General features: G+C 33.1%; 4 protein-coding genes across 6 annotated transcripts in view; 2 read left to right on the top strand and 2 right to left on the bottom strand.

The window, feature by feature from the left end:
- Positions 1-312: 312 nt before the first annotated feature.
- On the bottom strand, positions 313-6,555 carry LOC140752080 (uncharacterized). Its single transcript, XM_073086232.1, has one exon. It carries the CDS (start codon positions 6,199-6,201, stop codon positions 4,921-4,923), a length of 1,281 nt encoding a protein of 426 aa, XP_072942333.1. The 5' UTR covers positions 6,202-6,555; the 3' UTR covers positions 313-4,920.
- A 1,018-nt stretch (positions 6,556-7,573) lies between these two features.
- On the bottom strand, positions 7,574-10,211 carry LOC140752405 (glutathione S-transferase 1-like). 2 transcript variants are annotated; one of them, XM_073086689.1, is made up of 7 exons: positions 10,072-10,211; positions 9,592-9,730; positions 9,320-9,378; positions 8,946-9,087; positions 8,527-8,720; positions 8,318-8,415; positions 7,574-8,227 (listed from the first exon to the last, which is right to left on the bottom strand). In XM_073086689.1, the coding sequence occupies exons 2-7, from the start codon at positions 9,679-9,681 to the stop codon at positions 8,127-8,129; spliced, it is 684 nt and encodes a 227-aa protein (XP_072942790.1). In that variant the 5' UTR covers positions 9,682-9,730; positions 10,072-10,211; the 3' UTR covers positions 7,574-8,126. The 2 variants fall into 2 exon arrangements, with proteins under 2 accessions (XP_072942790.1, XP_072942789.1); XM_073086688.1 differs by lacking the exon at positions 10,072-10,211 and adding an exon at positions 9,802-10,011.
- Positions 10,212-10,301: 90 nt separating this feature from the next.
- LOC140752406 (glutathione S-transferase 1) lies at positions 10,302-11,635 on the top strand. Of its 2 annotated transcripts, none has more exons than XM_073086691.1 (5): positions 10,302-10,487; positions 10,577-10,733; positions 10,883-10,927; positions 11,174-11,290; positions 11,366-11,635. In XM_073086691.1, the coding sequence occupies exons 1-5, from the start codon at positions 10,429-10,431 to the stop codon at positions 11,555-11,557; spliced, it is 570 nt and encodes a 189-aa protein (XP_072942792.1). In that variant the 5' UTR covers positions 10,302-10,428; the 3' UTR covers positions 11,558-11,635. The 2 variants fall into 2 exon arrangements, with proteins under 2 accessions (XP_072942792.1, XP_072942791.1); XM_073086690.1 differs by having other exon boundaries at positions 10,883-11,080.
- Positions 11,636-11,906: 271 nt separating this feature from the next.
- Positions 11,907-21,462, top strand: part of Eps-15 (Epidermal growth factor receptor pathway substrate 15) — a 28,335-nt gene continuing 18,779 nt past the window's right edge. The window contains 5 exon segments of the mRNA XM_073086302.1: positions 11,907-11,976; positions 12,415-12,459; positions 13,595-13,729; positions 20,179-20,277; positions 21,221-21,367. Of these exon segments, the coding sequence (XP_072942403.1) occupies positions 11,950-11,976; positions 12,415-12,459; positions 13,595-13,729; positions 20,179-20,277; positions 21,221-21,367 (453 nt within the window). The 5' untranslated portion in view covers positions 11,907-11,949.

Genomic DNA, 21,462 nt, shown 5'->3' with positions numbered 1-21,462 from the left:
ACTTCGTCATAATGGCCAATCGAATTGGATTTAGACAAGCTGTTATGTAAATTATGTCAAAACAGTATTAAACACAAACTTAGTATTTAAAGGAATGCTATATTTGTTTCGAATGTAGCTCAATAAGTTTGATTTCAATCGGTGTTTTTGATAAGTAAAATAGAAAGATTCACTGCCTTCACCGCCTTGAAATTGGATGAAGCCATAAAACGCTGATTTGTCAGTTATTCTTTGAATTATTGACAAATAAAAAACATCTTAAGAGCCAATGTACGTATAAATAATTAATACTATGTAATGTATGCGATAATAATAGTATAAACTGGTTCCAGTGTTTGCAAAAAGCATTCATTTGTTTTATTTGATTAGTCAGTGTCCTATTTATGTACAAAGGATATGTATCATAGATAATTATATATCACGTACCTATGGACACGTACTTAGTGGTATGGACTATGGATGGTAAAATTGTTGACAGATACACTAACGACGAAAGATTAAGTGGAGCCACTTTATCATGCGACTGCTGCAAAGCAATTTGAAGGACCTGTTTCCTGTCGTCTTAATTACTTGATAGTCGAGCTCATTGGCTTGTTGATAATGTTGGTAAACTGTAAATGTCCTTATGCGTTTTAAAAATGAGGTTTGGAAAAATAATGCAAATATGCAACCCAGGCCCCTCGTAGAACAAAATCGTACTCTCAGTGAACCGATTTTCAAGCCGAGCTAAGCATAATACGACTATCAAAATTTCATCCTCGGGGCATATTTTAGTAGCTATTTGTGCATGTAAAATGACGCCAAGGCTGGTTTGCATAAAAAATCCGATTCATCAATGATGCATAACAAATTTTTAGTACGATTGTTACCACATAGGTATTTACAGGCAGACACCTACAACGGGCTACAATTTATATGATGACCTTAATAACCTGCATGTTATAACAATTTATTTTAAACATGAATAGCTAATTTTGTCTAAGAATTTAAGTAAGAGGTCAACCTATTTACTGTACCCACCCAATTTGTCGTTATGGGTTTTCAAACATAAGTCGAATATGTTAACAGTCAATTACAAAAGGCTTCAACACTAAGATTACTTCTATACATCTGTAATTCTGTATATAAAACTTTATCTACAGAATTAGATGTTAATGTATTCATATTGATATGATTCTTCAGTAAAGACATTTACTACATAACAGCTTGTCCAGTATCCAACTTAAACACTAAAATATTGTTGTATAATAACATAATTATCATTTAAAATATTAAGTTATACATTCGAGTTTGGTTCGGTTCCGTTAAGGCACGTCAAAGGCCATAGGTTTTTAAAGCTAATCATTGCTTACAATAAACTATTCTAATGTAAAATAACATCAAAAACAGTACTCACAAAATATATCATTGTCACTGAAATATACATGTCGAGACAAAAATTAGGCCACCCCTTTTGCAGTGTTTTCCCGCTTATTTTTGATATTCATTAACATTTTTTCAGTTTAAAATTAACGAAAAATTAAAAAAAGTAATAAGATACGTCATTCTTTTGAAACACAACTACGGTAGCCGATTCACTAAGTGCCCCAATTTTTGTCTACAAATACCTAATCAGTAATCACTATAAAAGCTAAATTTAATTAAATTTAAACTGAAAAGTATTTTTTGTGGATCTGTCCAAAATAAGAAACTATTTCAAAAGAATCAAAATAAGAATGATATATTTTGAAGAGTACAAACAGTCTTAAGCTTACTTTTAACATACATATAACACACAAACCACACTGTGCTTGCAAAATAATATTATGTTAATAAAATAAATTCGAAATTTACAATAACTTATTACTAAATTACTTTAAATTTGAGCTTATAAAAATTTGTTCGTTAATTTAAAAACAAGACGAAAGTTATATCAAAACCAAACACCGTTTTAGGCACCTAAAAAGGAAATATATTGAACAAATTTAAATATAATCTTAGGAAAAACAAATCATATGAATCTTACTGGTAATAGAAATTACTAGACCTTACGAATTAACCGAATAATTAGATATTACTGCTTAATTCTATATAGCCCTTTTGAATAATCAAATCTTCAGTACTCTTGTTCGCGTTAATCTACAAATTACGCAGAGATTCTTATGTATTGTGAGAAAGACTTATTTAATCAATTTAAAATTAACAATTACTTATCTCGAGCTAACTGGTGCGGTAGAGAGCTACAATGAAATTACGTCAACTTTATTTGCATGTAACTAGAGAGACGGTTCAATTATGTGCACTTTCTATTTTTATTTACTAGCACCTTGAAGAGAAATAATATATTTGCTATCTATTCGAAATATATTCGTCGAAAGTATATTTGCACGTACAATGACAATAATTTTATATATAATTGGGTACGTTAATATTTATCATAGTGTTTTCGTTGTAAACAGTCGGTCCAGTTATCATGAGATTGTACTTGTAGTTATGAAATTTCCGGGACACAAGGTCAATGTTTACCACATTCGTATTTAATAGTAGAGGTAGTATGAGCGTAAGGTAATCTTGTATGGTCAGCGAAAAAGATTTTGTTCTACGCTGGGAGTCCAGAAAAGATGGATCTTTGTAATTTGTCGGTAAAAACAAAAAAATAGTCCTCATGTTATAAGATTTGTTTTTACCATGCTAAAAGAGCAGGGGTTCGGACACCCAAAACTCCACCACCTTATATAGGTACACCCATGAGTAGTATTCGTACTGTACATACTGATCTTTAGCTACTTTTCTATATATCTTTTTTGCATATATTTTTGGCTACTCTAAGTTTCTTTTCGAATAAAAGTATGAGCTAAGATGTGTAAAGTCTTACAAATTGGTATCTTCAGTCGTTTTTACGATTGCAAAAATATTTTCGACGAATAAGTGATACAACTGAAAATTAATATCTACCTACCTACTAACGGTATAAGTATATAAAAACCTGAGATTCCAGTTATATTTTAATAGAAATAATGTCAATTATTAAAAATAATATTGTACCAATCAACTAAAATAGGTAATATTGGTACACAAAGTACAAACAAACTGATATTCTACTGTATCTATATTTATTATTGGTACAAACACTAAAATGAGTCTACTGTAAGTATATCATAAAAGAAGCAATTACACATTTTGGTGCAAAATATCGCAGACCAAAAAAGGACAGACAAAGAAAAAATGTATTAACTGGTATAATTTCTGCAACATATGAAATGATCTCTAAAATATTTCTATAAGTTGCACAATGAGTTTTATTTCGTAATGTCGTTTTTTATTTAACTACTAGTTAATTATAACTTTTGGAATTATTTTTTAAATCCAAATTTTTAATAAATTCTGATTTGAAACCAACATGTTAATTACATAATTACGTGCGCAGATGGCCTAAATACAGTAAGGTTTTGTATCATAGGCTTTATCTATCACTTTTTAATCTGCGTAAAACACAGTGGTTATTGATGATAAACATTTTACACAAGTAAAATGTAAGTTACTAATAGAGGGATATACTTTAAAATCAGTCTTACAGTTGAAATTCAATATTAAGTACAAGAAAGAGAGAGATTCCTTACTGTAAAATGTAAAAAGAAATTTATTTAGTAAAAACATAGCTTGTAACTTGTAATAAAAATATGAATTTATAACTGAAAAATACTTGAATTTTCCGCTACCTACCAAATTGGTAGGCTATTGAAAAGTTTATACCAATTTTGAAATCATCATTAAGATTTGGTGATAGTGAACAATGTGGGCCTTAAAATTACATCTAAGGTTATTATTATTTTTAAGTTACAATTCCTAGGTGTCTAGGACTTTCACTACTAGTAAAATAAAAATAGCATAGATGTCAATGTTTTCACTAAACAACTTACTGTAATATAGCACTAAATATGTATAATTGTATAATAACACGTAAAATACCTGTAAATTAATTATAACATTTTATATAAATGTTATTATTAAGATAAATGTTGCTTATGACATTGTTATGCAGAAATACTATTTGTCATAATCACAACTATTTTTTATTTATGGACATAATATAGCAGCTCTTACTTATAACTAAAGAGATATACAGTTACATTTTCATTTAAAATCATTTAGGCTGCAATAATTTTGTTACCAGATTTATTTTTCAGAAATCACATGTTCGGAATGTAAAGTAAAATGGCTTATAACTAATTTAAGGCACTTGTGACCTTAGAATAACATAAAATGGCTCATTGGTTCTTTATCTGCAGGTACTACTACAGTTTATATATAATAAATAATTTCTTAATGAAGATAATCAATAAAATAAAATATAAATTAGGATTTTTTGTTCACCCATTAGTTTATCCAAGTTAGGATTTATTTATGAACCCAATATGTTGTAATTTTGAACAATAGGGACCTTTTTAACTTCAAAGATGTTCCAGGGAATAATTCGTGACTCTAAATAATTAAGCAACAATAGTCTTTTAATTAATTAATGTGACATCATGTGATTGAACACTAAGTGATGTAATTTAAAATCAAAGTAGGAATTAGTCAAAAACAATAATGGGCTATGTCCCTTAAATATTCTTATAGAGAAATGTCGGCTAGTATAATTTGCATTGTTCATTATATGCACAAATAGAATGGTTTTATTATTCGAGACGTCTACCATAAAATCAGGTCACCTCGCTAATTTCTATTGCAAATTAATGCAATGGGACATTTCAATGGCATAATTAAGCATTCAGTAATTGCGATTGACTTCCATCTTACTAACCAATACAGCACAAAATAATAATTTTCTAAATACCAATAAAGTAGTAATTACTGTTACTGAGATTCTAATCTGTGTCCAAAGTTAGTGCAACTAATTAATTACTGGCTTGTAAGATTACCAATGGAAATTAGAAAGTTTTATTGAATCTTGCATCCTCTTCTTTTCTTTTGAATGTCAGCTTGTTTGCTGTTTTTCTTAGCAAGTCCCTCTGCGGTAATGTCTGATATAACTGACAATCGTTTTGAGGAGTCTCCCCGGTCATACCTGTGACTCATATTTGGCTCAGGAGGGAATGTTGACTCATACAAATTGTTATTTTCACTCAAACTGTGTGGCATGGATGTGTTTGGGGTATCATTGTTTGGTAGAATATTGTCTGTAGGGTAGTGAGAAGCTGGTCTGATGCTGACGGGATCAGGGAAACGTGGTTTCTTCCCTGTCGACGGAGGGGGAGGTGGATGCCTATGTTGAAGTGAGGTGTTTAAATTTGGTAATTGGTCTGTATCAAATGATCTGGTATGCACATGTAAAGCATTAATATTTGTGCTTGATGTCCCTGCATCTTGTGTATAGTATTGTTTAGATATTTCTTTGGATAAAAGAGCACTGGCCTTCGACTGTATTTGTTCCTTCTCGAAGGGTTCCACATAGTTCAAATCTGAGTCAACAGATTTACATAATCGGAGCCCATTTTCACGCAACATGTCACGTGGATTACTGTACGCATCACAGAGGGTTGCTTGCGGAGGGGGAGGCAGGGGTTCCTGCTGCTGAGCCAATCTCTGTTGTTTCTTCAACAGTGCCTTCTGTCTAGCTTTCTCTTTAGCTCTCTGCAACTTTTTGTACTCACGTTCCTGGAGTAGCCGCGCCAGTTCGCTGTCCTGGGCTTCGACAGCGCACCTCATATCCGCCATCAGTGTGTCTTGGTCCTGGTCCTTGTGACTCAACTCGCGCGCCAGCCGCGCGTCCCGCTCCTCCTGCTCCAGGCGCCGCCGCATCTCCTCCAGCTCGGCGGTGGAGAGCCCCAGCTCCTCGGGGTCGATGTCCGGCGGCGGGGCGGGCACTCGCGACGAGCTAGGCTGGATCATATCGGTCTGATGTCGTCGTTGCCTTCGTAAATTAATTTCGGCCATTTCTCGTGCGATTTCTTCATCGATTTCCGCCTGACGGCGACGTGCGAGCTCTCTGAGATACACTTCGTGTTCTATACCTCTCTGCTCATTCAACGCGAGCGGGAAGTCTTCCCGGATTTGCTGGTTCCGGTACCTATTTTCGCAAAGGTGCGAATTGATCTCGCGATCCTGCAGGCGGTGGGCCAGCGCGCCGTCCGCCCGCACCAGCCACTGCTCCCGGAGGTCGGTAACGTGCCCCATTTTAGGCATCGTACCGCTGGTGGGGCTCGCCTCGAAACCCGACATGTGACACCGATTTACGACTTCCAAACAAATACACCACGTTGCGTTTTATTTTTCGCAAATATATCCTATAATTTTGTATAAAACTGATTCATTATACCGCAGTGCACGAATCTGGACACTTTCACAATAAAGTACAAACTTTCTTTGATGTGAGAGCTACGTGAACTTTTTATATTTCACATCGAACTCAGAGTGAACAATAGGTTTATTAATCTACATAATTAATTACTGAACTTGCACCTTGTTACACTCGTTCATCCCTACTCTAAACAACAAATGCAAGAATACCAAAATTCCAAATAGGTTGTTGACAGAAAGAAATACAAGAATCAAGAATGAACATGACAGGTGAATTCTGTAATAGTGATGCGATGCAAGTGTTATCAAGCCAGATTATAAATGTAATATCTAAATATCGATTGTTAAATCGATTTAATGATTGCCATTCACAAAGAGAAATTATTTGATATTTAATTCAACTCATTACGTATATTACAAAACTTATATTGTTTTTAACAATATAAGTTTTATAATATACGTAATTTTTACTTTAATAGAACTTTAATAGAAAAATAATATTTATGAAACTTTAAGTAAATAGAGTAAAATTATATTCAATCATGTGCGAGTCGAACTTGCACACTACACGTTCCGTACTATTTATATGCTGCCTTTATAATAGCAACTATAAAAGCGTGTCCATTTTAACTGCGGTACTTATTACTCAGCTCAGTAGACAAGCCAAATAACAGTAAAAATTGTGGGTATTTTTTATTTTCCATGTCATTTTTAAATTTTATTATAGCAACTATAGTAATGCGTAGTGTAAAAAAATCAAGTGTCTATTATGTCCTGTGAATAGATAAAAAGACAGCAGAGTTGTTGTTTTTACCCTTTTGGTACGAAATCTTAAAAAAAGATCACCAAGACTAAATAGTGAGACTATTTATTTATTCAATCTCAGAACACAGAAGTATGGTTACTGGCTGCTAAAAGTCATGTGAAAATAAAACAAGATGTGTTACATGTATATTTTAATAGGGAATATGCACATTTTTATTTTAATATTTTAAATCACTTATCACTTCGTTTTAACATAGAAAAAAAATAAACAAAAATATTCGTGTTTGAAATTTTTGTTTAAAAATTATTTAAAGTGTCGATAAAATTTGAAACGTTTGAACGCCGCCATTTTTTTGCGCTCTTTTAATGACGTCACGGAGCGTGTTTTGAACTGTTTTGTGCTGATAACTATATGCACATAAAGTTATTATTCAAGTGAAAAAAGTGGTGTAAGATTATAGGAAACAGATAAAGTATCTCCAAAATCGCATTAACATTTGCTTCTACTGTAACAAACAATAATTTTAGGTAAATAATTTTAAAATATTGCATTGATCATCTACTTCGTTAGGTACTTATTGTACTTGAAGGCTTCTACATCAAACACTATCATTTGAAACGCACAAAAACGCATTAAAATCTATTATAATATTATATATAAATAGTATATAGGTAAATAGTCCGACTATGCTTTGACAAAACTACTTTCAATCATTGTTCTTGATTAATTTCCTAATAATGCTATATAGTAAAATCTCACGAGGTAATAAAAAACATTGCAGCAATCTAAATAAACATCTAAGTAATGCCGATAAACATCGTAACACGCTGCGTGTCGTCATGTTTCGATTCGACCAATGGCAATGCGTTTTGCAAATTTTAATTTCGCTCGCATAATTTACGATTTTTGATTAAAGTTTTAATCAATTTAATACGAAATAAATAAAAAATAATTGTTTAGATGTAATTTCAGGACCATCAAGTACCGAGGAAAAAAATAACAAGACAATCTAAGTTACATGCATATTCCTTATTATGTTATTGCTGTTCATATTTTATAAAACATTTCATAATTTCACTTTTTATTTGCCCTCGGGTAAATGAAGACCAGCCACCGATCGCCTTGTACAAGAGCTGCGCGGACATCTTTTGAATTCTCCTTGGTCATAAACTCTGCCACAATCTGGTATCGACAATTAATATACTCTTAGTGAAAACAATATTTCAATTCAATCATATCCTTAACTTGCATTGTTTATTTGAGTGAACTCGCCTATTCTTTTCGTGAATTCTTCCAAACCTTTCTTATTCGCCGTAACGTAAAACATTTCATCTGACATACGAAATAGCCAAGTGGATAGTCTTGGATACCTACGTAAAATAGAATATCATATTAGGTAATTTATCATTAACTTTAGAAAGATAATATTGTTATAATAATCTTGAAAAATCTAGGTCATGTCTAATATTATAAGGGATTACCGTTTTTTATCGATGGGTACAAGAACATTCATTGTACTGACAGTTGCCGTTAATGCAACATCAGCTAATGTGATCCAAGAACCGCCAAACCAAGTACGGCCGCACAACATGCTCTCAAGATCCATGTATGCACTTTCAATATCACATAGCTGTTGTGGCATCACAAAACGACAATTCTCGTATAGAATTGGATACTGCAAATAAAACAAAATTTTAATTGGGAGGATCATATACCTACTCTTAAGGCTTGAAAAGTATTAGGGTCTTGAATTTGAGCACCATTCTGAGGCTGGAAATTATATTGATCAAGTATAGTTTCTAAAAAAGTTCACTACTTTCCTTTAAAGAGGATAATGTGGAAAATATCGTTATAATATTACTTTACTTAAGTATCATATAATAAGCGTTCAATAACTAACAGCTGCGGCACAGTAACGTGGATGCAGCACTCCACCATTGTAAAACATCAACTGGTCTACTAGTGCACGGCCACCAGGATCTCTTGGGAGTATATTATCCATACAACAGTATCTTGATGCCAAGTAAGTGCTTATTGCATGACTATAATTATAAATTTAAAATCAGGACGATTACTTTAGATAATATACGTATTTGTTAGTAGGAGCTTTGCTAAGAGTATAGATAAATGAAACATACTTAAGCAAAAGCAATTCAAGTTTAATCAACTCATTTATTAAACTTATAAAGTTAAATAATTGAAAAAGTCGTGAAAGATTTAATCTAAATTATACTGTATTGGCATAAATCTAAATAATACTGTATTGGCATGTACCTGTCGCATAAAACAAGTTCTCTATCTTTAAAAATTGGCAATGTCTGGAGAGGATTCATCTGCAAAAGGAATAAGTATAAACCTATGAATATGTAGGGGTTAGCTACATATAAAATTATGTTTTAGGGGTAGTAAGTAGTAACGCTAATTAAGGTACAAGGCTTCAATCTATATTTTAAGATGTTAAAAGTTTACTTGAACATTGAACTGCCGTGGCAATCAAGGTACACATTTTCCTATTTACCAGCTTATATAAATGTTAAGATACTCACTACAGCTATTTCTGCTGCTCTGTGTTCAGCTTTGTCTATATCTAGGTCCACTTCTGTGACACTGATGTTCATGGCATCAAGCGCCATCATGACAGTTCTGCACGAAGGACTGCGATCTGCTTTCCATAGCGTACAATGCCTAAATTAAAAAGGAATTAAAGGATTAACTACGATTTTACACCAGACTTAATTTATTTATTATTATCTTACTTCAAAGTAGTAGATGCTGCGCATTTGCTCGCTCCTACGCCCATATTATAAGTTATTGTTAAATAATACTGAATATATTTACACTTGATACTTTAAACGTTAATAAAACTACATAAATAGTAATGTGCTATGAAAATGACTTGAATTAATTTGGTTTTACATTTTATTGCTTTTAAAGACTAATGCTTATGGTGAATTATGGATGAAGTAGTAGTTAGTCATTTTGACGTAAAGCATAAACGTAAAAAAATATTTCGTTTTAATCCTTACTTCTGAGGTGATAGAATTAAACCTCTTTACTAATGTAAAGGGAAACATAACTTTTCAGCTGGACACATAAGTTTCACATTTTATGAAATTCAATTTTATGCCCCAAATAATGTAAGCTGTTTAAAAAACAGACCCAACTTCGGAAAGGATAAATTGACTTTTAAATAAATGTAAAATAGAGTACACATACAGCGCTGATATTCGAATCGGATTTAAACCGACATGTTTCACTCCACAACCGTTTTATTAGCTGTCAACCTACAACGTATTTTGTGCTAAAGAGAATATATCCACTACTTTTTTCATACAGTTCTATTAACAATTGTGTGTAATAATCTTTGATCACTAAAGGTAATAATGCTTAAAATTAATTTCGGTGCATTCTTCTCACGATTTTACAGTTCCTATACAAAAACGTAAGTATTAGTATTTTATTTACTTGATCGTTTACTTAGTAAAAGTTAGTAATGTACAATAATTTAACAAACATATTTTTTATTTCAAGTTCACCATTAAATAATAAGAAGATTGTACTATACGGAGATGAAGCTTCTCCACCAGTACGCTTTGTGTTAATGACGGCATCAGTTTTGGACATTAAAATAGACTATCACGAAATAGATATATTTATCGGTAAACAGAAGTCAGAGTTCTATAAAAATGTAAATATACCTTCATACTAACGTTTTATTTAATTTTATTCTAGTATTGCCTTGCAAAGACAATAACTATATAGTCATTAGTATGTATGTGATGATAACTTATAGTCTTACTAATAAACAAGAATTTACATGTACATATTTTTTTCTAGATAAATCCTCTGCAAAAAGTTCCCGCACTGTTGGTACAAAATCAAGTAATATGTGATAGCCATGCTATTTGTTTGTACCTTTGCAAACTTAGTGGTGATGAAAAACTTTATCCAAGTGAAATATCAATAAGGGCTAGAATAGATGAGATGCTGTTTTTTAATTCTGGCACATTATTTCCAATTGATAGTACAATATTCGTAAGACCGAAGAACTAAATTATGAAATATTATTATGTGTTTTAGAGTTTATAGTTTTTTATTTGATATTATCGATATTATTTGTTTTTTCAGACAGATTACTTTGCTGGAAAGTGGCCCGTGAATGAAGCGAAATTAGATATGCTGAATTTTTCTCTAGATTATATAGAGTCCCGTTTAAATAAAAACAGTTGGCTGGCGGGTGACGAGGTTTGTATTAAAATGAGACAAACTTATAAAATGTTCGATGTCAATCTTTAATTCATGACTATATTATATTTTTAGATAAGTCTTGCTGATATGTGCCTCATGTCAACGATCACATCTGTATATCAAATTGTGCGAAGATCGGAAAAGCACAAAAAAGTGAATGAATGGTTAAAGAAATGTGAAATGTTACCTTTTTATGAAATCAACAGACGTGGCTTGGAACGCTTGTTAAAATTCGTTGAAATGAAGAAACATCCCTATATATAAGAAGTATTCAAGAATATTACAACTCCGACGTGTAATTATAAATATACCTTTTAATTAAAATAGTTATGCTAATATGAATCTGATTTTATTTGGTTAATCCCCTGTAACTACGATTCTGACGTTCATGAACGAATGTTTAATCTGAATACTTAAGAAATAATATCATGATTTTTCAACTGTACAAATCAGTTATTAGATGATTTAGGAATACTAACTAGTAGCTATAGCAAATTATGTTATTTTTATAGATCAATAATTTAAGATTTTAAATTATGACCTGCTTGCCATATATAAAAACAAACATGAATGTTCCACCCACTTCACTAATTTGAAATGTCAAAACGTCTGTAGTCTCTGCGCTCTATTGATTGGTCGACGAGGAGATGTGAAAAATGGCTGCCTTGCCTTCTCCCACTCAGGTAGAAATCGTAGAAATTAAATTAATTGTGTTACATTATCTTTGAATGTACAAGTTTAATATAAAGAGTAGTAGTTGTACTACCCCAAAGTGTAGTATTTACTGGGGACAGGCTCAAGAAAAGTACAGAAATTATGAGTTGAAGTGCCATGAAACCGAGACTGGTCTACATTGATTTAAATACGAAAATTGAGCAGTTTTATATATGAATTGCAGGCGACAGTAGTAGAAATTATAGTGCAGTGTTTTTTTTAAGTGCTCGCGTAGTTAATTGACTTGTAGTTCGTAAATTGATAGTAAATTTGAGTACTATTTGCGCGAACATAAAACGTCATGTACAGTGGTGATATGTCACACCCATTCTTTGATTGAAAATATTGGTTTAGTGTAGAATACTTGTGAGTTTTCCGATATGAAAATGTGGCTTGAACCTTTGCAGGTGGCAGGGACCCACAGTTCTATATACGAAGCTTATTACCACCAAGTAAGTACTATTACATGATTTCTCGTTTGTATAGCTCTACTTGAATGAAACCGTCACTTTTACTAGTAATTTTACTAGAACAGTGTTAATAGATAGGTACTTAAAACAATTAGTTCTTTAGTAATTGCACAAATTAATACTCAATCTTACCTTAATACAAGATTTAAAGTTTCAAGGATATTAGATTGTCTGCATCAGATAATTTCATTACTCCAGAACATTTAAAAAAAGGTAAATTAAAATTGAAAAATAGCAGTTTTGTAGTTATATAATTGTATATGGCGACGAATGTTTAATCTGAATACTTAAGAAACATGGAAATATGGGAATGGGAGATCAGATCACAAATTTAAACACTTTGAAATTTAGTTTATATCTCCTAGACTCCATTGCCCTAAGCACTAGGCAATGATTTGACCATATTTCTGTAAATGTCACTATTGTCTGTTATATGTTAGATTCAGATCTAAGGGTCAAAAGGGTGCTCCAAAGACTTGAACCTTTTAATGGACAAGATTCATTTATTATTAAGATGTTATTTGCATGTAATTATTTGAATGATTACAATTATATTATTATTTTTTAAATAGTAAGTTAGCTAATAGGTAGTAACTTTATTGAATAGGTGCTGTAGTAGCAAATATATAAGATGTAAATAATGAAATATTAATTGATGAATATAAATTATTTGTATGCTTTTGAAATATCATCACCTTATTATCTCCATTTGATATAAGCCGTCTGTATTGTCATGCTGAATTTAGATATTGATTTGTGAAACATAATTTTATTAATTTTATATCACATATGGAAACATCTCTTGATATTACTCTCGCATTTAAGATATTATATAAACTAGTATTCTTCCCTTGGTATTGAAAAACAATATATACCACATTCAATTTTAAATGGAATATTGGTTATTTAAAGTGATTTGCCGATCTAAGATGCAGTGGGATCTGAGTTCAATATCCTATTTTCCAGCAGTCTAAATCATAAATGGAAATCTTTTCTGGGTCTGAAAGTTTTTACATTTGTCTTTGAGTATGTCCATGGCACACACAACACAGGGAATCCTAGTTGGATTATGATGTAGAGTAGATTTGGATCATTTAAACATGACATCATTTTTCAGGTTGACCCTAATGGCACTGGGGCGATACAGGCACTGGATGCGGCTCGTTTCCTTAAGAAGTCCAGACTGAGCGATGTGGTCCTCAGCAAGATATGGGACCTCTCCGACCCCACCGGCAAGGGGTACTTGGACAAGGTGAGTTCAAAATCGAATTATAGTATATTTCATTAATACATTTTTTATATTCTACAATATGCATAAGAATATAGAATGAAAAATGAAGATTTGATCCTCTCATGTTAAGTGGTCACTACATAGATATTTTACTTTTTCCCTATAACAGTAGTGTAATGCTGTATAGTCTGAATGCTGTATAGACTATCTGAATATACAAATGAATTGCGTCACCATAGTTAATTGTATGACTACACATGCTTGTAACAACTTCAGAGTGGACTAACAATTTGGTGCGGACTATAACAGATATGAGACCTTCCAACTTAGCCTTCAGAGGTAGCAATGCATTTAACCTCAGATAGGATTCTTATCCTTTAATCTTAATTCATGGGTTGCAGTTGCAACTTACATTATAAAAAATAAATCTAAAATCTAGACTCCATAAAGGGAATATACATCCTCACTACTACAATAACAGAGATGAATTAAAATAAAAAACTAATTTGAATGCTCTTAATATTTAAATTTGAATCCTACTATGGAATCAGCTATAGTACTGGGAGCTAAAATTAGTAGTCTGGAAATGGTTCTATACATAATGACAACTTCTACAAGTAAACCTCCCACACACGTGGATGTATTACCTAAAAATATCATTGCCCACACACTAAACTTTTCCTGACATTTAAATGTAACACTCATTCACCCAGTTTTGGTTAAGTCTAAGCATGTTTGAATCATTGTATCTTATTTGCTCAACACCTATAAACAGTTGTGAAGATAACAAAGTTTGTAATGAAATAAGACAAAGTATGTATCACTTATCTTGGAAACAACTCTTGTTGTGACTTACTCCTGCAGTATCTTATCTCGGACACGCTGAGGTAAGAAATAAGTAACTTTTCTTGCTAAAACATAGAAATGAAATGATATGACAGTTCTACTACTGCTATTGTTGCATCATTTTTTGTCCTATTAAAGGTTTGCTTGTGTTTAAAGTGTTGTGGAAGTGTAAGAAATCTTGTAATATAGTCATGTATTCTATCTAGGAATATATTATAAACCCAAAAAATGCATCACTTATCTTTGATTCTGTATCCTGAGAATGTTAGATCACAGTTGTTTATAATATATCTTGCAGGGTCCAGTAATTATTTAAATATATGAGAGAATTAGCAGATTTTGTTATAACTTCGTTATAAAATATAATAAAATATTAGCCTTTCATAAAACCATACAGAATATTTGGTTTGCTAAAAATGTAGTGGGCAGATACTGTGATAGAGATTATTACAATATTGTAATTCTCTATAATATATTCATGATCCTGCAATGTTTTTCTTATATTTTGCCATAATGTCGTCCGATATTCAGAGAACAGAGGGGAATTTAATGAATCTGCTTGCCAACTTTCTACTTCATATTTGAGGCATATTTATAGTCAACCAATGGGTTAGATCTAAAAAATCAAGACATAGGTATAGTCTGCCTAAAACTGCTAGTCCGCTCTGAACATAGAAATGAATCGCGTCACCATAGCAAATTGTATGACTACACCTGCTCGCAACAATTTCAGAGCGGACTACCAGATTGGCGCGGACTATAACTAATATCAAATAAACTTGTGTGTTAAGGCAGTCTTACATGCATATGAGGCATACAACTTAGGACATTAAATAAAAACATGTAGAGTGCAAGGCAAACTCGTATACGACACACGTACATAATTTGTTAATATTTCGTATCTGCCTATTATGGTATGGTTCAAGAGATAGAGCCCTGTGACAGAAGGACAGATGGACAGAAATCGGAGACTTACTAATAGAGTCCCATTTATACCCTTTGGATAATCCTGAAAAAGAAAAAAAACTATTTACAGAAATTGTGAAATAGTGAAAAGCTTTTTAATGCAATTAAACCTGTTTAACATGATAACCTTTAATTACATTTTAAAACATAATTATGAATTACGTGATGGTTTTCATTTTAAATCATAAGTGGGAAGCGTTTAATAGTGTATCTATAATAAAATTTTACGAAGTCGTACATTTTAAATATTGTAGGGTGACAAAAGAATATGTTTGTATGTGTAGACAAATTTTCAAATCCATTTGTATAGTTTTTCACATAAATTCCTTTCTTATCTTTTTGACTTTTTATCTGCATCTGCACGGGTCATTTTCGAGCGTCTATGTATGTATGTATATATGTATGTATGTAGGTACGTCTCATCCTTTGGCACGCCCTTTAGCCCAAACGGCTTGACAGTTTTAAAATATGATATTGCGTTGGAATTGTTTAAATTGTGGGAGTAACAAAGGCATTTTTAGGCAGTCGGGTTTTTTCTTTTGACAGTAACTTTCTTTATCAACTTATTGGAACCCTTTGCGAGTTCTCATAACGAAACACCTTGTGAGTTCTCCATAACGATACACCTTGTGAATTGGCGGTAGGTGTATTGACATTCAAAAAAGTAAAGAAGACAGGACCTTCTCGTTCTCGTAGGGTGATTGGTGAGCAATGAGCGTCTTCAACTTGCGAGTTATCGATTGTTAGGGACGGATTATGCAATGTAAAGAAAGACGCAACAGATTTCCAAAGGACCTTTTGCTGACGTCGAAGTTATTTTTGGTCGTAACTTTTTTGTAAAGAACGGATTTAAATTTAAAAGGGCATTCGTATTTATATGAGCCTTTCCAATTTCGTATTTAGGACCAGTAAGCATTTTAATGACGCTAGATAGAATTTCTTTTCATTAATATAATGCTCAAAATTTGAAGTTTTGTCGAGTTTCGGTTTTAATTGTATAGTGGTTTTTGCTGCTTATGTAAGCTTTGCTCCAAATATTGAATGCAGCTTCATATAGGTCAGTTAATTAAGAGCTAGGCACGAAAACCTTTACTTTGGTTATGTAATATAGGTACTTATGATATATTCAAAGTCACACGTTAATTTCGGGGTTTAATTTAAATTGTTTTTAAATAAATGTCTAGGCATCTTTGTAATTTGAAACCATTTAGAAGGTGGTAAAACCCTTTGTGGTTCGACTTCGGAGGCACCAATGCCGTACCCATTTCTGCCTAATAACAGCAGTGCTTAGTGCTGCTGTTTTCCAATTTGCAGAATGTGGTAAGGGAGACATACCTTATCCAGGTATTCCCAACTTAGTCCTGCGGGGTAGCGCTGTGGCAGATCTTAGGTATCTTAGGTATCTGTATCTTAGGTATCTGTGGTAGATCTTAGATAGGACTTTAATCTTATCTTCGGTTGATCATAAAAATGTCCATGGGCGGCAGTAGCCACATACCATCAGATAGACTGCATACATGTTCTCTACTTTAACATTATAAAAAAGTTCTTTAACTTACAGACTTTTATCATTAATTTAATTGTTAAATATTATTTAATAAGTAGCAAGAAAAGTTAATTAAACGATTTCGTTTATAATTTCCAGTTTTTCACGAAAATTTCAATGTTTCAAGTCGAATTAACCTTTCCGTAATACGATTTTAATAACCTTAACAGTTCCTCGAATGGAATATAAATGTTTCTTTTTCAGAAATGAAATTTGATTTGCTTTGCAACCACTGAAGTTAAATGGAATTTGAAACTGAATATTGAATTGAGTGGTAGTCAGATTCTTATTGAGACTGTTCCGCCACGAGAATCGTCTAAATGTATTATAACTTCGATCATTGGTACTATTTGATCGAAGTATTGTAACCACGACATTAAGTACGCACTTAACTTTTACCTGTATGTCTATAAATTTGAATAGTCTTTTGTGAAATTAAAAAGAATCAAAGTAAGACTGGATGGATATCCAAATAAATGGATATTTATATATTCCAACAAACCTTTATGTGAGTGGTGAGATTTTTAACCAGCTAAAACACACGTGTTTTTTTAATTTCTTAATGGAAATTAAGAGATTGTTTTTATTTTTTACGTTAATTAATAAAATTACGATCTTAAAAAGTAAAACTTATGTTATTTGTCAATAAAATGAATAGAGATTAGTAATAATATGTTAAATATTGATAATTAAAATGTTGTACTTGTTAGTTTTGACAATCCAGTAAAATTATCATGGCCAATGTGACAGGCACACTCACATAAGTTTGAGCATCTGGATCCTTGGCATGCGTCCATTGACACATCGAGCGTACTCACGTATCTGCAATATGAATGAAAGGAACAAACTGCCGTTCATTATTTCCTGTTATAGAACTGAATCCGGGAAGTAAAACTTCCGTAGATTTTTCTTTGATTTGTTTTGTTATTTTACATTAATTGTATTCGCTTTTGTAAGAGAGCTTTGCTCCCCTGTCTTCGAAGAATGGAGACGGGAAATGATTTTGGGCTGTTTTTATTTTTGTGTTTATGATCTTCGATTTTATATATTTTAAAGTATCATTGGATTTATCTATAACTCTTTATTATTAGATAAAAAATGTTATGTTATCCTGTAGGTATAATAGGTGCCATGGTCACACATAAAGACATCCGAAAACAACCAGAAGAAAAATCTAAATTCTTAATTTGTATATGTGTGAGGTCGGGGATCGAACCCGGAACTGACTTTCTGGTCGAAAGACAATAAACTTATTTTACAAATATCTAAAGAAGACTCAAGGTTTATTTTTATACCGATAATTCGTATGACTCTATGCCTTTCGCTTACATAAATGACTTACAAGACATATCCACTTAGTTAATCCCCGCTTCATTGACGAGACAAAGTCTAGTTAAAGTTATTGCAATGAACTTAAGATGCGTCCTCTGCCAAATTCGCGACCCCGGCGGTATCGAACGGCCTCCCTACGCATTGCCAAATGCTCAGATGGGGAATTTGTAGGCTTTTTCGCAAATTAACGACCTGAGTCAGTAGGTCGTGACAATTTTTATGCTTTAATAATAGTCCATTGGGTATTTTGGCATGCGCGCAAGAAGCGTGAACTCATTTCAGCGTTATTCATGATAGACCTTTTCAAAGACAGAGCTGGTCTCCATAGCATTGACCTCTTCATGTTTTATGAACTGTCATAGTTTTAAAGCATCAATACTTTTAACAAATCGTTATTTCTGTAATCACTTAATAGTGGCACAGTAATCTGTACATTGGAATATCAGGTTTATAATAGTTTATGACTAACAATGATAAGTCGTACAGCTGAGTAGTAGTGCTCCAAAGCCGAGGTCCCCAAATTATTTTGTCTCCTAGACCACTTACCTCACTATCTTCTCGATCGCCTTCCTGGGCGTTTAAACTAAAAATGCCAAAATGAAATCCATTGTCCTGGCACCCAATTCTTTTCACACCGATTGTCAATACTTTTTTCGCTCACAAATATTCCTTGCAGTTCGTCGCCGACCCCTGGGAGTCGATATGAACCACTTTGAGTATGAAATAGTATGAATGCATTAAAGGTATGCTAAATAAGTTTTCTATAAGGGTTTTTATATGAAGGTTAATCTACATTTGACAATTTTTCTCGTTTTTTTTAATTTTATGGGAAAAAATTGGACGAGCGTAAGTTTAAGAGCGTTCAAATAACGCATTTTTATTATAGTTCAGAAATAAGTGCGGCGGTGGTTATTCCAGACTTGAGCCACAGAGGGTTCTATCACCTTCAAATGGAAGGTAGATGGTGGTGGGCCGATTTTCGAATTGTTTATAAACCACTGAAGATATGATGATACATATGTAGAGACGTCGTTGATCTTATAACGGTACCAATAGACGCAAGAATTTCAGCTTCATTCAATTACTGTAGAACGTGGCGACACGTTTCAGCCCATTGCTTTGTTCGGTTTAATTATGCCACAATTAATGTTGCTGTCTAACTGATATTCAGTCGCAAACTCGCAATCGACTCTGCGCTCTCGTGGATGTTTGGTTACGAGGCGAGATAGTGCCTTATCTATCACTGTATTTAAATTGTGAGCGTCAATGTGTCTTTTTGTGAATTATTTGTATTCGAGTTGTTGAAAAAAATTAATTTTTAATTTTACGTTGTCGTCGTTTTTGGTCTAATTAGTTTGTGTTTCTGTGTTTCTGTGATTAGTGTGGTTGAGTGTTTGCTGGTTTGAAACAAAGGGCTAAGGTTTTGTAAGGGACAGTAAGTAATTTGAATATGTGGCTAAACTTCCTTTGTAATTAGGTGGTAGATAATAGTATTTGTTAAGTTTTGTGCCACGATTCTTGAGGACAAAGTACTAGGACTGAAGTACACTCATAAGCGTGTAATTGAACTTTAATAGAATGTGGAATGGGAGAAAAAATCGACACGCAAAAACCGATTAAAAAGATTTTTCTGAGCCTTACAATGTTGTCTTGTCTACAATGTAAAATGGACATTCTTATTTTGTACATAAAATACATTTTCTATGTTATAATTTCCAATGTTTTCTTTATATTTTGCTTCTTGGGAGATATTGTAATATTTATTATATTTGTGTTGTAGGCGGGTTTGTTCGTGGCGTTGAAGCTGGTGGCGCTGGCGCAGGCTGGCAAGGACATCAACATGAGCAACATACACTCGGAGGCACCTCCACCCAAAGTGGTAAGTTTTAGACTTTAGTTAATAGAATATCTATAAAAGTAAGCAAACAGTAATTTGTGTGATGATTAAGCAACTGAACATAAACGTTTTTATATTTTTATTATACAATTCTTATTGTAACAACATGGCGGAGTCTCCCTCGTTTTAAGGGGATCATCTCCATCACTACTCAGCAGTGCGACATTATAAGGGTAACCCGTAGCCTTAGCCACGTAGGAATGGTGTGAACGCGTGAATTGTTTGAACGATGAATGTGTGTGTATCGATACCTCGTACAGTCATTCATTAGCAGATCGTTACAGCGGAATTATCATCAAAATTTACATTATTTTGAGAGTATTCCTTGTTAGTCGGTATTATAGAGTGATAGGTACCGGACCTCTGGAGTAAATGGGTTCTACCCCTTCCTCTTCGTGGGCAAAATTCGATACTGTGGGATATTATAAATCTAATTTTTTTCGGTCCATAATATTCGCAATCATTATTTTATCTTGTCTGCGTATAGTGTTGTACGTAAATAGTGTAATACGCATATAATAAGCAAATAAAGAGTGCTAAATAATTGCAATAATTGGTTGCAATTATTTTGGGAAGTACATTTTGGGCTTAATGCTGGTAAAATGTAAGATGATTATTAATTGATGTGTAAAAGATCTGAGTCGAACGGATAATCGTTCCTTGAACTGCAACGAGCATGCAGTCCATTTGATGGTAAGTGGTCATTACCACCAAAGGACATTTGAAACCAATGCCTTATAGAACATAGATCCTACCTGAAGCCGATCGCAGATGCGTCTTCCCTTCTGAGGATTAGAATGTACAGCTCATATATAATTTCGCCGCAACAAACACAACCTTAAATAAATGTGGCGGTTGTATCTTCCCAGTCTAACAGTATTGCTTCCATCTCTATCTTACTGGGTCTTTTAAATTGTTTTTCCAGGGCGAGATCCCCAAAGTGCCGCCCCCGTCTGCACCAGTTTCCCACGCGCCCCTCAGCGACTGGAGCGTGAAGCCGGCGGAGCGGGAGAAGTACAGCCAGCTGTTCGACTCGCTGCAGCCGAGCAACGGACTCATACCTGGGAACAAGGTTTGAGTCCGTTCCATACATTGTCTATTGTTAATTATAGGATGATGTTGAGATGATGAGAATAATTGAGTATTGAGTTGTGCTCATCAAAATTA

Source organism: Epargyreus clarus, unplaced genomic scaffold, assembly GCF_041222505.1.
Source record: "Epargyreus clarus isolate Ecla_fem2 unplaced genomic scaffold, WU_Ecla_fem_2.2 ptg000024l, whole genome shotgun sequence".
Taxonomy (NCBI): domain Eukaryota; kingdom Metazoa; phylum Arthropoda; class Insecta; order Lepidoptera; family Hesperiidae; genus Epargyreus; species Epargyreus clarus.
The sequence above is the reverse complement of the archived record's forward strand: the minus strand, read 5'-3'. Positions and strand labels throughout refer to the sequence as shown.